The sequence below is a fragment of the Nicotiana tabacum genome, chromosome 21 (assembly GCF_000715075.1).
Source record: "Nicotiana tabacum cultivar K326 chromosome 21, ASM71507v2, whole genome shotgun sequence".
Taxonomy (NCBI): domain Eukaryota; kingdom Viridiplantae; phylum Streptophyta; class Magnoliopsida; order Solanales; family Solanaceae; genus Nicotiana; species Nicotiana tabacum.
In genome coordinates this window covers 91,437,159-91,454,858 of record NC_134100.1, presented here as the reverse complement: position 1 = coordinate 91,454,858, position 17,700 = coordinate 91,437,159, and the positions used below count along the sequence as shown (strand labels likewise).

Genomic DNA, 17,700 nt, shown 5'->3' with positions numbered 1-17,700 from the left:
TCATCGTATTGTTCACTTTTGCAGTTGATTCATATAGTGACTAACGAGTCCCCTATATAAAACACAATCCTAACTTTTACGATAATCAAAGAAATGAAAACTTTTAGATGAAAAAATCTGTGGTCATAGTTATTAAAGAATGCACCCTTCAACAGAATTACATCATATTTACATTGATAGCAGTGTTTGAAATCCTTTCCCTTCCTTACAAGTTAAAATGGCAGTTTCTGGATTAAGTGTTTGATAGCTTACACTGGTATTGACAATTCCAATCAATGGAGTATCATATTTTGTCACAAATGCTGAGTAGGCTGCCTAACCTCCCCCCCCCCCCCCCCAAAAAAAAAAAGGGAAGAAAAAAAAATCTGTGTATTATATTTACTCTGATGCTCTTGCCATCAACTTTCAGCTCCTACTTGCAGTTTCCTTCCATTTTCAGATTCGTCGTGACATGGGTACCAAGACTGTAGATGCTCTGACATTCAATTGCTGAAGAAGAATCAGCCGAAAACGGCCTAGACCTTGGTTGATGTTCAATTTCTTTTTTTGGAGGATCATCAAAGAAGAATAGACTGCAATCACAGTATAAATCACGTAGCTTCCAAGTTGTGCTGGAAGTAAACCAAATGCAATTTTCCTCTTCACACATTTTGTGATACCGTGATACTACTGGTGCTCAATTGATATTGCTTATCGAGCAACTCAACGGAGCAGAGAGAACCTGAATGCAGGATGGCTCATGGTAAGGTTTGGTTGGCGAGCCCCATGGATATTGCAACTTCTTTAGATGCAAAAGTATCAGCTTGTTCCTGCAGTGTCACAGAAGGGATTGAATAAAACATAGTAGTAATTACATCACTATTTGTTTCCATGTCTTTCCACTAAAAAGAAGGTGGAGAAAGACTAGAGCAGTTGCCTTTCTGCTTAGATGCTTATTACATCATTAAATAAATTGACTGCTTAAATTCCAAGAATCAGTAAAACATAAGATGGACATACGAATGTACATGCACTTACAACAACAACAACAACAAAACCTAGTGAATTCCCACAAGTGGGGACTGGGGAGGGTGAGATGTACGCAGCCTTACCCCTACCCTGAAAGGCAGAGAGGTTGTTTCCAGAAGACCCTCGGCTAAAGAAAAGATAAAAGGAAGTAATGGACGAACGTACATGCACTTGTAAAAGATATTTGCTATATAATTTCAAAGCCCACAGTCTAAAATGAATGGGACAGGGAAAGCTGTATTGATATATACCTTATAGATGCTACAAACGGAAAACAAAGGTGCACACTGTATCATTGTCAAGTGAAGTGGATTAAGGGACGTGTTTTTGTCATACAACAATACCAACAACTATACCTCAACCCCAAACAACTTTGGGATCAATTATATGAAAACTTAATATCCATTTGGGCCTGTCTCGTTTCAATACTCATGTATTTGTTAATACAAACTAGGGGTTCTCAAAAACTAGAGATTCACCCCCCTTTTTAGTGACATAATAATCTTTAGACAAACTAAAAACACTCCTAGAAACACCAGCTGTGATGTAAGTTCAACAAGACTTAAGCCTAAATTACAATTAGTTGGTATCGCATATATAAACTTTTCACTTTTATTGGGTTCTATCCTTCGCTACATTTGAATGGATTCTTAGGGTTTCCAAGTCTTTTGAGACAACTTCTTTCATGTCATTGTTATTTACCTATAACTTGGATAAACAGGTATAGATTCTCTGTCCCTTCAGTGTCCCTAAACTTCTGCTTCATCATTCTTTCACAAAGTTTCATTATATGACCCATAAGTTTAATACCATGATAGTTCACACAACTTTGAATATCTCATTTGTTCTTATACATCGGAATCAAGATATTCTTTTTCTATTCACTAGACCTCTTCCCATTCCTTAATAAAACATTGAATAGCTTGATTAACCATACTACTCTTCCCTCTCCATGGCACTTCAAAAACCTGTATAGAAAGGCTATCTTCCTGTTAAAGTCTATTTTGAACCTTAGTAAGTGCTGCAACTTTGTATTTTATTGAGGCCTATTTCAAATTCTGTCTGTGGTTTCTTTTGCTGTTTCACAACCAAACAAAACCTATGTTTCAAGGAGGAATATATCCTTCCTATTTTCCAGACTTTTCTGCATATTACATGAAACTCGAATTATACAAATATACCCCTAAAAACAAGGATCCTAGCAAAACTATACATCTGAAATTGGAAACTAAAATCTTGCATAGTCTGCCTAAATTCCAGAAAACACAAGAGCATTAATCTACTAAAGGAGTGCAGACCTCTCCAGAAACTAAGAAACATAAACATAGAGAACAACCATTTCCTATCAATCATGCTTCCAAAAAACTTTCATTTACATCAGATTGACAGCATTTCAGTATATGTATTTCGTCACTATTTCCTTAAGAATTGGACCTTCTCTCCCAGAGGGACATAATATTAGTACAAGATTCTCAACTATCAAGCTAGGTCAGAAGATCAGATAAGCATACCTGAAGGCGATGCAAGAGATACATCAAGAACAAATGGACAAATACCTGTCAACAGTACCATATACCTCATTAAATGTTAGGTACAATTTCACATCAAATTGCTTCAAACATTCAAGAGAAACTAAAGTTTTTGCAGAGTAAATGATCTGTTCTAACCAGATAAAAAAGCAAGATAACTCGAGCAGTTGGATATCGCCAGAGAAATCGTGTTGCCCTGACAGCCCCGGTATCCAGAAGCTTTGCGGCTTTCTGTAACTGCACAGGTAAGCTCATGTCATGTACAAAAATAATACTAAATTACTGGTTCTGGGCTCTCTTTCCGGTTAAGTACAAAACTTGTACTCTTTTCTTCTCGCGTTTCTTTGTACCCTTAGAGGTCGTTTGGTTGGGAAACAAGTTATCCCAGAATTAATTATCCCGGGATAAGTTATCCCAGGATTGTTATCCCACCCTCCCATAGGTATAAAAATAACACTACAATCCCGGGTTAACTAATCCCGGGATTAGTTATACCGCGAATTTATCCCAACCAAACGTGATTTAATCCTGGAATTAATTATCTCTTATCCCTCGTACCAAACGAGCCCTTAGGGTGGGGTGGAAAAATGAGGAAGAGCTTACCTGTACCGTCGCCCCTGTCATGTGGCGGTGATGTAAAGGGAGAGGCCTGCAATGTTAAATTGTTACAAAAAAGCATGTCATGCTCAGAGGAACATCAAAACTGGGAGGCTAATTTTGTTCCTAATGGACAAGCGTGGCTGAGGCTTGGATAGGAATCAGGGTCTTATAATAAAGGAGAGATTAAAAAAGTGTCTCCCAGAAGCATAAAATAAATTCTTAATCGTAACATACTCAAGTGCTTTGATGTCCGTATCTTCCTCCCACGAGGATGATGCTCGACGAGAAGCTCTGTTTCTTTCAGCTTCTAACTGTTGTAAGACAAATTCTTAACTTAAACTACTTTATCAAACTGCAACTGTGAATATACAAGAAGTACAAATGTAAAATGTAATGCCATGCGAAAATACTTATAAACTAAAGCACAAACCTGTACTTCCTGAAGACGCTTTGCTTCCTTCTCTAACTGAAACTCAGCGGCAGCTTTTTCACTGGCCATGGCTTCAAGCTGTGTTTGCTTGTAATACTGAACTTGCAGGAAAGAATTATAACTTAATTAAATTACTACAAGTAAATATCGGGATTCGGGACTATATAGAGCGTACATGATTTAGTGTAAGTTTACTTACCAATAGATCAGTTAATTCCCGATATCGCTTTTCAAGTTCCACATGCTCCTATTACCAGCAGCAATAGATTTCAACATCAATTTGCATTAAAAGATTGAAAAATGAGGATAGGCAAGAGGGTAAAAGTCATACAAAGCCCAAAAAAGAGAGACGAAAAGCAAGAATGAAAATTCTGTCACATTCATGTGCTAATACCTAAAAGCACAGACTTAACAAATAGGAAAAAAGAGAAGCTAAAAAGCACAGCACGAAACAATTATTTTAAGACGATTACTCATTCATTGACATATGTAAGACTAAAAAAGCAGGGAACCAAAAGTTGCGTAGCTTCTATGCTGCATTCATTGCTCAGCAAAGCACTCTCTTCAAGTAATGTCACGTGCCAATCCAAAGTTTGCAATGGAAAAAGATACTGTATGGTTAGCATAGTGCTAAAATAATTACTGTCTTGTCAAAATGTGACAAAATCTCTTCTTATATTCCCCCCCCCTCCAGGTATAATTCACGTTATCATATTTACAATGTCCCAAACCTACATCAGTCTACTACTAAGTTGAAATGACGAAGTCTCAAAATTTATCAAGCACCAAAAGCTAATCTAGCGTAAGCACCTGAAAAATGCTATAAATTTCAGCAAAAAGAAAAATTTTATGCCCATAACCAAATTAATGCAATATATATTCATCAAGAAAGGACTCATCCCTCATTTAATCTAAAGCAGAAAAGCATTTGCAAATACAAGATGATGCTTTTCCCCAGCAACAGATACCTGTTGCAATTTGGGATCAAATTAAGAGGGAATAGGAGTAAAAGTCAATGAAAACTAAAGTCAAGCGTCATAGCCACTAAGGCCTCTTGGTAAGATGTCAAATTCTATCACAACATTGGTTAGGCAGATCTCTTTCCCTATGTTGTCTCTGCAGATCAAGGTGAGTATGTCAGATATAAGCTTCTCGTCCTCTTTTGAGTTGGCAAGGAGTACCATGATGCACCTTTGAGCTACCAAAGCACGGGAACAATCTTGCACCATAATGTGTAATCGTCAAGTGAAAAAAGAACTGTTCAATTCAAATAGGGTTAATATCTAGATCATGCCTTGAAAACAAGAGCTCACAGGAAAGCCATTTAGGAAAGACAATTTAAATGGCTGAGACAATCTGTGATCTTCTGTATTAGAATCCCACATCAGTTTGACTGTATGAGTTGCAGTCGTCTTATATGATCTTTGAAAGAATTCTCATCACTTGAGCTAACTTTTGAGGATGAGTTTAGGCCGAAGATCCATTTCCTTTAACATTGTATAAAGCGAGACCCATCCCTGATATTAGGCTGCCCAATGTTAGGCTACCCATATTATGTTACTTCCTTCCAGATGTCCAGCCCTAGAGGTGTGAAAGAGTATTTATAATCTCATTAAATGGTGTTGGACAATCCTCGTTACTTGAGTTATTTTTTGGGATTGAATTAGGCCAAAGGTCCAGTTTCTTAACATGATATCAGAGTAAATAAGGTCTAGGGTTCAAGTCTCACTACCACCCTTTAACAAAAAAAATTCACATGCTTGATTTTAAAAAAGGAACCACGCCTTCACCTGAGGAGAGTGTTAAAAACATACTCAAGTATATCCTCTCTAACAGCTTAATGGAATATGTTAATAAAATGGCTTGGGTCTAGCTCCACCCAAAAAACTATTTCAAGTTAATGATTGTCCAAAACCATATAATAATAATACAACCCATACACATAACCGATGTGGGATCATAACACCCGCTACACACCCTAAACTGGACATTTGGAGTGTGGAGTATCATAACATGGATGACCCAACATTGGGCAGCTCAAAATTAGGGATAGGTTTGATCCTGATACCATGTTAAGAAAATGAACCTATGGCATAACTCAACTCCAAAGTCAGCTCAAGTGGTGCGAATTCTCCAACATCATATAAAGAGACTACAAACTATACACTTAACCGATGTGGAATCTAACATTCTAAATTCCCTCACAATTCTTTCAGGCAACATGCATGAGTATTTCGATCATGAGAGAAACACTTTAAACACCCTCATAATTCTTTCAGCCAACATGCATGAGTATTTCCATCATGCTACTCTTTCACCAAGTTTGGCATACTTAATTTACTACTACACCATAAGGACAATACGAACTCTATATACTTCTTAAAATTTGAAATTGATCATTGGAATCTCAAGTTTTTCATTTTTGGGATATCAAAATACATAATCGAGTACACTATTATGGTTTACTTTTATATTTCTACCTTTTGCGACTAATAAATAATAGGAAGGGTACTATTGAAAATAAGCTAATGAAGGGTACTATTGAAACCACAACTATTGGTCCTTATCCAAAAACAAAAAAAGGGAACCAAAACAGATGGTAATCTATTTGTATCTAAATGATAATTTGATGCCCACTTAAAAGTTGAAAGCCGGGGGTTAAACCAAGTAGAAGACGAACCGTGTAGAAGATCAAGAGGTCCCAAAACTTAAGAAAAGGGGCAAAACAAGAGTTTGCTCACCTGGCGAGAGTAATGTTCCGCATCCCTTTTCATGGCAGCCGTTTCAACTCTTAGCTTTTGCATTTCAGCCTGCAGTCAATAGAACAATGCCCCTAAATGGTCATTAAGGCGTCAATTTAGAGCAAAAGATCATTTTATTTACGAACAAAAAGGAACTATTACAATATTAGCACACACTAGTTAGAGATTGAGCCTAACTATAGAGCAATAAACTTGCCTCCAAAGAAGCAAGCTTGCTTTCAGCCTCCCTCTGACCTTGGCGTGCACGCTCCACTTCTTCTTGCCATGCCTGCATCTGCATGACCGGAAAATGAGGTTAAAACAGACATCAGGAGGTTTGAATTACTCTCCGTTCAGGTGGTTATCTAGCTGACATGCATCGTTTCAGTTTCAAACAGTCTCAGGCAGCAAACCAGAAAAGATCATTTTGGTGTTGCAACTGAACAAACAAATATGAGGCTGGATGGAAACATCTATGGCTATCAAGGATCTAGTTGCAAGTGCAAAATTTCTAAAGTGCAGCAAGCATGGCTGATAATGTCAAACACAAGGTCCCTTGTCCAGTTGAGAATTGTAACTTTCATATTTACACGATGGCAACGCAATTCTACAGGCATAATATGTACAATATGCATGAAAACATCTAATTCGCATGACTTAAACTTTAATATCAGGAGCATAGCAATTTACTTAGTAAGATGAGAATTTCTATCTTCATAATGTCATTCTAACTCAAGTGTTTTCCAACCATCAACAATTTCAAGTTTACTAGTAATTTAAAATTCTTGGTTCTTTCATGTTACATCGAAATGCATTCAGGTGAAAAGCAGTTATAGAACCTGAAGCACTTGATTTGCCTCTTCTGAGGACTTCTTTTGTCCACGGCGCGCACGAGCTTCCATGTCCTGCAGTTCTTGATTGAGAGTTGCACATTCAACCTGCCAGATTCAGTCATACCCTTGGATAAGTTGAAAAATGCTGAAAAAGTCCTTTCATTCTTGTTTTAAGGTATCCTTCATTTTCAATAAACCCAAAGAGTCACATAAAGGATGGCATGAGAAAAATTATTGTTACCTCAAGCAATGCCACCTTCTGCTCAAGCTCTGCTGCCTTTGCAGTCCTCTCATCAGCTGTTCTCTAATGCCAATAGTCATACAAAGATTTAAAAGATATACGTTTACTTCATTAAATAATGACAATCACAAATGCATTATAATGAGAGATTATGGTGCTGCAAAACAAATGAAACTTATGATGTACAAGTACAAACAATAAGCCAATTGCTAGGTACACATAATTAAGAAGAAGTTAATTGCTTCAGTTCTTTTAGATTCCTGCTTAAGACCAAAAGGACGACTACTAGAATCTAGTCCAATTAAGCACGATGGCTGAAGTGGTATGGAAAAAAGTGCATCTGTTGGGGGAAAAAATTGAAAATAAAAGCAATCCCTCTTCTTTTCATAATTGACGACAATGTCTCAACAATGGGTGGTAAATTAGAAATGGCTACAAACAATTATTGCTATCGAATTACAACATAGGCAATAGGTTCATGCCACAATTCTAGCTCTTAGAGTCAGCTCAAAGTCTACCTCTTATTATCAATTTGTCACTACCATAAACTCAGTCCCTAGGATATACACATTCTCCAGGAGCAGGATAGTGCACCATAACCCAAGCAAGGCATTACAGGAAGACTAGAACTTTTTAGTGAAATGTCTTATTCTCCTCAAACTAATACTGTTCTGGCTTGTGATTATATGCTGAAGCAAACAGCTAAATCCCTATGTCATAAAAGCAATAGCATGCAAGAACCAAAGGGCCATAATCTTAATTTACAAATCATGATGTAACAGCATAAAAGATTACACTTGCAGACCGAGAATACCTGCGCCCTGGCCAAGGCTGTGGATGCCTCTAGAGCTCGGTGCTCCAGTTCTACCTCCCTTTCCATAGAAGCCTATTCTACAGATGAAATGAATTATTAAATTGCAACAACACATCAAATAGCAAAATTCCACATGCACAGGGCTTCCCTCTAGGTGGAGCCGCTATAACAGATGCATTTCAGATTCAGAGAGTGGGTTGCAGGGTAGTGGCGCTGGAAACACATCTATGCAGTTTAAAACAGAAACCTATATTAGGGAGAAATGAGAAGTTCTCTGCTATTTTGACTTAAATGATTCATGCAGATTTCAGGAGATAAAATTGTTTATCACTTAAGACTTTAAATCATTTCTCAAAATCCTTAAGACAAATATTTAGCTACTATTTTTAAGAATACTCAGCAAGTAAGTTTTCAGTTACAAACCTTTTTAGTAGCATTATGAGCAGCACGCTCTTCTTCTGCTCTTCTCTCGGCAGCACCCAGCTCCTCCCGTAAAGCCTGAACACATAAAAGTTTCTCACACTGTCAGAAAACCTTAAAGGAACAAAGGTGTTCAGCAGAAGCAAAACAAAGTAAATAATATCCAAAATATGTTGTGAATAGATATCCACATACTTGCATCATCCTTGTCTCTGTTAGTTCCCTGTTTCTCATTAAAGACTCCATATTAGCCTGAAGAAAAGCAGAACAAAACTTAGCCTTCCGTTACATTTGACATAATTGATTTCTGGGCACACAGTGGTAAAAATACTGATAGTTCAACAAGATCAGAATGGTAAAAACCAGAGTCCTCAGGGTAAGCCCTTTCTTTTAACTATAGACGTTTCACTTGTATTGGACTAGGAAACCACCAATAGACACACAATTCCAAGCACCAGAATTTTAAACTGAAGTCATAATAATAAATCAGACTGACAGAGATGATACCCAGAACAAACGCGGATACAATGAAATGTCACTTTGCAAGTGCGGTAGTACACGGTTAACAGGTATTTTTTTTTTAAAGGTAAACGTTAAAGGCTAACAAGTAGTTTGAAATGAACCTGCAATGATGCCAGGTTTCCTTCGGATAGTGCAGCTTGCTTCTTAAGTGCATCCGTAGAACTAACAAGAACCTCAATTTCAGCATTCTTTGCAGCAAGAGCCTCAGCCATACTGGACTCTGCCTTGGACACCTCTTTTTTGGCTGCAGATAAATCTTTCTGAAGCTGCTTTATCCGAGCCTCATAAGATTTACTCAACTCCCTCTGTCGCATCACAATAAACAGCATATAATCAATAGGGACTTGAATGCAGAGATTTTAAAAACTCGGGTACTCTCCAATCAGACGCCCATATTCACCTCTGCAACAAGAAGCTCCTCTAGCTGAGCATTTTCAGATTTATACTCCTGAAGACGTGATGAAAGTCCAGCACAAACCTGCGCGTTTGAGTAAAAGCACGATAAGCTGGGAAACTAACAAGAATCTATTTTACACGGCAGCTGATAAAAACATCAAAAACGAAAAAAAAATGTTAATTATATTATGATAGTGATAATGAATCTATTCAACTATTTATGTCATTCACATAATTTGTCAAGCAAAGCAGACTCTCAATTATCCATATCAGGAGTTCTGACTTGTTTTCATACTCATGATAGGTAAATTAGGATGTAATGAGATTATTTATGTTTGTAATATTTAACCTATTAACACTATGAGAGTCAATTTACAGCATAATTCAAATCAGCAAAGACTACTGCCTTGTCTCTTTTTTTTCTTTTTGAGTGAAATGGAGGCTTCATTTTCATTAATCTTTACAACATGAATATTACACGCATTTCTAACTTATGAGAAACCAACATTACTGAGATGAAGTCTTTGAACAAACCTGAACAAACTGTATTCATCTTGGTTTATTTTTTTTGGTTCACAAAGGTTAAGCTAATTCATACATGAGAGCAAGACAGCACTGCACTTACAGGTACTAACAGCCAGCACCATTTTCCATGTACTTGGTGAAGGAAAAACGAAACAGAAGGCAAATTCAGCAACTAATCACCAGATTAAATGTTGTTTCTCAGAGTTAAATAGCAGCTATTTCTTTGAGAAACACTCTAAACTGCTTCAAAAATAATTTTTTGGAAAAAAACTTTTGCCATAACTTCACGAAAAACTTAAACATATACATTTTTTGAATTTTTCTTTTTGCAGAATTTTTAAAATATTATACACAAATCAAAGTCACCTTAGCATTAATTCTAAATTAGAGGATAATGAAGTAATGAACTCTTACACGGGCTAACCGTGCTTCTTTTGACTGACCGGTAGAAGTTGCATTTTTAAGAAGTCCCTGAGCCTGAAAAAATAAATGTAGTCAGAAGAACTTATCACATGAACTAGAGATACACCAAGAGTTAGTTTATAAGACAATTCTACCTCATCAAGTTGCTCTTGTACTTTCGTGGAAGAATTAACGATATTATGTTCTGGAAGCTTCTTCTCTTCTGGATTAACAGTTTTATGTTCTGGCAGCTGCTTCTGGTCAGGATTTGGTTCAGTATTGGTATTATTATCCTTCATCTGCCTATCAACTTTAACAGGTTCATCTGCAGTTAAAGACTTAGATCTTTCCTGCTGAAAGTTTGCAGGAGATCCAGCATCACGATGAACTGTGTTTTGACTGGAATCTACTGGAGAGTTGTCCTGCACAGCATCAACCACTTTCGCAGCAGGCAATGAAGGAGTCTCTATAGGAACATCTGAGGTGTTTCTGCTGGTATGCTCACCAGTAGATTCTGAACTCACAACTTTTACATCAACAAGTTCTGATACTTCCACGTGATCAGCATGATGAGTTAACTCATTGTTAGAGGTTGTTTCAGATATAGGAGCGTCTAACGAGGCATCATCTTCAACAATTTTTAGCTTATCTTCAGTGCTAGTTTTGCCACTAGGACTAACTGAATTTGTCCAACTGTGTTCGGTAAGTAGGATAGCTTTATCTTTGTCAGAGACAGAATCTGATTGTGACATCCCTTGGCTAGCCTGTTCTCTTTCAGAATTGGCTGTTTCTGAAGGTTCATTAGAAGAGAGTCGTTTTTGAGGCTGCAGAGAACCTCATTATTAAAATTCTGAAAACTGTCAGTAGATGAAATAGCATTGTACCGAGAACGAAAACATTACCTTCTTTTTTTGCCTTGACCTTTTCGGTTGAGATCCTTTTTCATTCAGAACTAACCCAAAGGAAAAAAAAAGAGAGAGAATGATTTATTCACCATCCGCAGAGGCTACTTTAAATATAATAATGCAATATATGAAAAGTTATAGGATGCTCAGATGACCACTTCTCTTTTCCAATCAGCATGATCACGAATAGAAACCAAAATGTGCATCTTGAAGCACCCTACCCTTTTTAGTAAGTAGTTTAGCTTTCTTTATCAGAGACAAAATCTGATTGTGATATCCCTTGGCTAGCTTGTTGGCTTTTCGGAATTGACTGTTTCTGAAGGTTCATTAGAAGAGATTCGTTTCTGACGCTAACTACAGGAAGTCTTAAGCAGGAATTGTTCTAAACCAGTTCAAAAGCAGAAACCAAAAGGTGCATCTTGAGGTTGAAAATTTTATAAACGCAAAAGCAACATTATAAATGTATACCTGGACTCTGAACATTGGGCTGTTCATCAGATTTCTCGCCGACTACACTCTTTGCCCTCTTATCTACAACTTCAAACAAATCTGACGCAACAAAGTAAATTTCAGCTGTTAAGAAATTGTAATAGATCAGGATAGATCTTCCACGTTGATGAGTCAGAAATAGGCACAGTTAAAAGTAACATGCATCCTTCATCCATCCATCAAAACATGACACCGAATAAGACTTGCAAGAGTATGTTTCTGTTAGTGGAAACTGGTTATTAAATAATAATTTCTCATTTTTCGAATCAGATTGGAACATGGGAACTAAGGAGAACTTTGAGAATTCATAATAGCAGGGTGTACTTAAAACAACACTTTGGTAGTGCACAGAAACTGGCTTTTTGTACAGGGATCAAGTTCCATTCACAATTACAGAGTAGTATAAACACCAACGGACACGCAATGCAGTAAAATCTATCAATAATCAAACTAAAGGAAAAAGAAATTTTTGAGCAACTTATAAGTTATCAACATTAAAAGGGAAAAGGGATATATTTGACTTTTGTTTCCGAAACTGAGGATTTTTGTCCTTGATAGACTTTTGGCCTATGAAAAAGTCTCATTATTTACCTTGATCCTTAACGGAACTCCAACCTGAGGTAATTTGAAACAACAGTAAAAAAATTGAGTAAATCTGGACCTATTTTCTCAAAGAATTTGAATATGTGGAGTCCACCCATTTCATGCCTAGAGCTCCGTTAATGGCAAGGGCAAACATGAGCCATTTTTAAAGGCAAGGATACGAATGGACCAAAAGTGAAACGGATGTCAAAATTGAGCAATTTTGGATAGTACAAAGGCAAATTTGTATCTTTTCCCACATTAAAATTGCCGGAGCTGTTCATTCTACATCTCATAATTCCAAATTTCAACACCAACTAAGTAAACTCAAACTTTATGCATCCCCCAGCTCGAACTACTACATTTGAAGCAGAATTGCATTTACTAAAGAAGCTAAGCCTTATATTGTCGCATGTATGTAAAACAACACAACTCTCGAATTCATTGTCAAAATGAAAATTTAACACGTTTTACCACCACCAAAGGCGGATCCCGAATTTGAACTTTCTGACTTCTGGATTCTAGGACATCGACCTCAAGTGCTACAAACTGGGTTCTGAATTTAATTTTTGTACATGTCTAGTGTATTTCTTAATACAAATATAGGGTATGGGCTCCAAACTCATATCTTAAAGCCTACATCCGCCCCTGACAAACACTACAAGCAGTTTGAAATTCAAATCTAACAATAGAAAAACGCACGCTAAAATACTAATTACACCTAAAATACATTTCAGGTAGCGCATATCTACAAAATCATCTTAAATGTGTATATATATAACGTGTACCTACACACACGCATATAAGAACTGATAAAAAAATTGAGATATCTATATACATTAAACAGTATATCAAGTTATCAACTACACACACACACATCAAAATACATTGAGCAGTGCATCAACAAAATAAAATTCTGGATCCGCTTAAACAATGTTAATCAAATAAAAATCGGAAAAAAATCATCATACCTTCAGCAGCTCGAAGCCACGAAGCCATTGGTGGAATAACTGAAACAGTAAATAAAAGCCTAGAGATCAATCAATTCATCCAAATGCATAGAATTCGAAACTTTTTTGGGGAAATTTTTTAAAAAAGGAGGAGCGAAAATTGCAAAATGAAAGGGAAATTATGTGAATTTTCTTTTTCAGATCGGAAATGTATAGTTTTGATGTCTCTTTCAAAGAGGGAGTCGTTAGTTAGGGGATCTCTGTTAACAAGCAAAAGAGGAAGAAGGAAAGAGCTTTGATTGTCTGCGGTCGCGAGTATTGTATTGGTGTAGGACCAGTAAATCAGAGCCGCAGCCACAGGTGAGCTCGAGGGGTGATTTGCACAAATAGGAAAAACATATCAAATTATTTAAAATTTAGCCAATTTTGGCACACTTGAAAATTCCCATATTATTGCTGCTGCTGCTTTTCTTTAGACCTTCGGATCGATTTCAGAATATCGGGTCTAAAGTTGGGCTTTGGCAGAAGGTATAAATTTAATCTGACCCGCAATTTTAACTTCAAACCCGACAGTCTTGAAGTTGATATTGAGGCGGCTAAACTTTAAAAATATGTAATTTTTTACTATTCTTTAAATATATGTCCTAAAAACGACTATTTGTGCACTTCCTTCACTAAAAACCCAATCACAGTTATTGTTTTGGCCTCTTGATAGTTCCTTGTTTGGGCGTACAAATCGAATCGAAAAAAGTCAAATCAAATCGATTAAAAAATTCGATTTGGTTTGATTTGATTTGGTTTGGTATTGAGTAAAAAAATTCGAACCAACCCGACATATAAATATATAATTTTTATATATACTTTTAAGATTTTATATTGAATTTTCTTTAAAAAATGTCTAGAAATATTTGGGATTCTCTTGCGGGATATAAATTTTAATAGAATATGAAGTGCTCCATATTTATTGACCTTAAATAATGGGTTGTATGATCACTTTCTTATCAAGTATTACTAAAATGCGTCTATCTCTTTGTTCTTCCATATTCATATCATATGTTAAGATCTATTACATTCTTATATCTTTTTCGAATGTGAAGTGATTATTAATATTTATGTATCATATTAATAGTTATTTTTTAGATGTAATTTTTATATATACTTTAAAGATTTTATATAGAATTTTCTTTAAAAAATGTCTAGAAATATTTGGGATTCTCTTGCGGGATATAATTTTTAATAGAATATGAAGTGCTCCATATTTATTGACCTTAAATAATGGGTTGTATGATCACTTTCTTATCAAATGTTACTGAAATACGTCTATCTCTTTGTTCTTCCATATTCATATCATATGTTAAGATCTATTATATTCTTATATCTTTTTCGAATGTGAAGTGATTATTAATATTTATGTATTATATTGATTTTTATGTTTAATTACTAAATTCGGTTAACCTGAAAGTGTACATCAACGAAAAATTATTGTGAGACACCATAAAAAATAACTATTATGTGTTACTAATAGAATTCTCCCATAAGAATATTTTAATCAATAATATGTTTGTCAATTTTTTATATTTCTACTAAATATATATTTGTTTATCAAATATTTAACAAAGTAAGATTGAAATAATATTTAAGTAACAAAAAATCCGAAAATTCAAAAAACCCAACAAAACCGAACCAATCCAAACCGATATAGTTGGTTTGGTTTGGTTTTGATAAAAACCGAACCAACCTGGTACATGAACACCCCTAGTTCCCTGTTTGTTTGACTCTGATTAAGAGATAAGAAGGTATGGAGAAAAGAAATAACTTATACACTATATAATATGTAAATATTTTTTACATCGTTAGTGCATATAACTTGAACTTATTTTCATAGTAGAGTAGGGCGCAACACTATTAATTATTTTCTTAACGTCCTTAAATTAGAGTAAAAAAGAAGTAAATTATCTTTGTATTTTAATTAAGGGGGTACTTCCACTTGGTAAAACGACCTTCAAATTTTTGTTCTTTCATTTGTTTATCTAGACTAGTTTTATGATACGCGCTTTGCGCGTGTACACTATCTCAATAAGAATTTTGTTTTAAATATTATATAAATAATATATTAAAATATCATATTTAAGTGATAAAAAAAATTTAATATTCCCTAAACTGATGAATCTTCATATAAGTTCTCAATCATCAGTCAATATACTTAATTAAAATTTTATTTCAATTTTTATTTCAATCACTTTAAATTCATAAGTTATCATGTTTTATTCCGATTTCAGTGATCACATATAATCCTTGAAAATTTAAGAATTGAATTTTTTGTTTGAAAAGTTATTCACAAGTTTATTTTAGAAGGCTCAAACAAGATTAGCAAATTGATAGAAAGTAATAATTTGTTTTCAAGAGTAAAATGCAAATTATTTTATTTTTTAATTAATACTAATAATTATTATATGAATTATTTTCAACAAATTACAAAAAAAATTAATTATTGTGTCTCATTTTTATAATTAAATTACATAATTATACATAATTAATTACTGTGTCTCATTTTGATATGAAAAAGAAAAAGAAAATATAAGTAATACTAAACCTAAAACTTTTTAACCCAAAAAAAAAAGTTCGTAACGTAAAAGTGGAATAAGAAAAGGACAATTAGGATTCTTAAAAAAAATTACAACAATATGTTAATATTCGTAAACTTATAAAAGACTTCTAACTTTATAATTGAAAGAGAAGGAAATTGAAAGAACTCGAATTAAATAATTATATAATTTTTCATATCAAAGTCCTCAATATTAGGCAAATAATAAAATGATTGTCTCCAAATATTAAGAAAATAAGAGTAAAATCCAGTTTACCCCCTTATCCTTTAAGGGTTGGGAAACTATACCCCTCACATTTTGAATGGGAACGGCAACCCCCTTGTACTCAAAAATCAGTTGAAAAAAAAGCTATTATCAATAAAAATAAAAATTCAGAATAAACCCTCTTCTTGGAGGGAATAGTTTTGGCGCTAGAATAAATTTGGCGCTATATTCTGGTAATTAGCATAAATTACAATATTTACTTTTAACTTTTAAGCAAAAGCTTGACATAAAAATTTGGGAAAAACCTACGGTCATCCGGAAACTAGTCGTTCTTTTCAAGATGAGTAACATTTTTCATTATTACAATATAATGTCATATCAGTGGTTTTGTGCTTGTGCACAAGTTCCAAAGACTGTATATATTTATATAATATATTCTTATTATAATATTATTTGTCAGATTCTATGTTTCAAAAGGATAAAATACAAATACTAAAATACTACAATATGAATGGAGTCCATCGGCCTTTTCAGTTGAGAAACCATGGGTACTGCTCAGCAGCAGTGGGGGTATTCTAATTCTTTTTCAAAATCAACTTCTTGCTCAATATCTAGCGACCGGATACTACACGTGTCACGACCCGAAATTCACACATTGGGGACTGTAATGACACTTAACATTTCACTTGCTAGGCAAACCAATGTTAGAATAATTTAAAATATTTTTTTTCAATTCCTTTTAATTAAACAATAATGAATCCAACGACTGGAATAATATTTGAATTTAAATGTGCAAACCAAAAATAATACGATGTCTAAATACCATCCCAGAACTGGAATCACAAGTGCACGAGCTTCTAGAATAATACAAACAAGGGTCTGAATAAAATAAAGTTGTCTGAAAGGAAGCACACAACTAAGATAAAGTAGAAGGGGACTTCAGAGCTACGAATGTCATACATCTATACCTCAAGTCTCCTCTGATAATTGAATCCGAGCAAAATCTATATTACGCCACTGTGACTAACTCCGGTATCTGCACAAGAAGTGCAGAGTGTAGTATGAGTACACCCGACCTCATGTACTTTGTAAGTGCCAAGTCTAACCTCGACGAAATAGTGACGAGGCTAAGGCACGTTGCTTACATTAACCTGTACGCAATAATAATGATAATAACAAGAATAGAAGTAAGACCGGTAAATCATATCAATAATTGAAGTCAATCCGGCAGTCATAAATCTTTAATTAATTTCCGTTGTGGCGTGCAACCCGCTCCAATATTATAAACTTAGAATAAAATTCGTTGCAGTTTATAACCCGATCCAACAATATAATCTTTCAATTTAATTCTGATGCGGCGTGCAATCCGCTCCAATATTATAAAATTTTAATAAATCCGTTGCGGCGTGCAAACCGATTCAACAATATAAACTTAAAACAAATCTGTTGTGGCGTGCAACCCGCTCCAATAATATGATTAAACAACTCTTAAATGTAACAATA

General features: G+C 35.0%; 1 protein-coding gene across 2 annotated transcripts; it reads right to left on the bottom strand.

The window, feature by feature from the left end:
• Positions 1-101: 101 nt before the first annotated feature.
• Positions 102-13,700, bottom strand: LOC107796051 (golgin candidate 1). 2 transcript variants are annotated; one of them, XM_016618772.2, is made up of 21 exons: positions 13,409-13,700; positions 11,835-11,915; positions 11,364-11,413; positions 10,617-11,285; positions 10,474-10,536; positions 9,539-9,616; positions 9,240-9,443; positions 8,812-8,868; positions 8,620-8,694; positions 8,197-8,268; positions 7,383-7,445; positions 7,148-7,246; positions 6,526-6,603; positions 6,309-6,377; positions 3,767-3,814; positions 3,568-3,663; positions 3,372-3,448; positions 3,141-3,186; positions 2,676-2,774; positions 2,520-2,564; positions 102-809 (listed from the first exon to the last, which is right to left on the bottom strand). In XM_016618772.2, the coding sequence occupies exons 1-21, from the start codon at positions 13,434-13,436 to the stop codon at positions 738-740; spliced, it is 2,169 nt and encodes a 722-aa protein (XP_016474258.1). In that variant the 5' UTR covers positions 13,437-13,700; the 3' UTR covers positions 102-737. The 2 variants fall into 2 exon arrangements, with proteins under 2 accessions (XP_016474258.1, XP_016474257.1); XM_016618771.2 differs by having other exon boundaries at positions 11,835-11,939; positions 13,409-13,571.
• Positions 13,701-17,700: the final 4,000 nt, after the last annotated feature.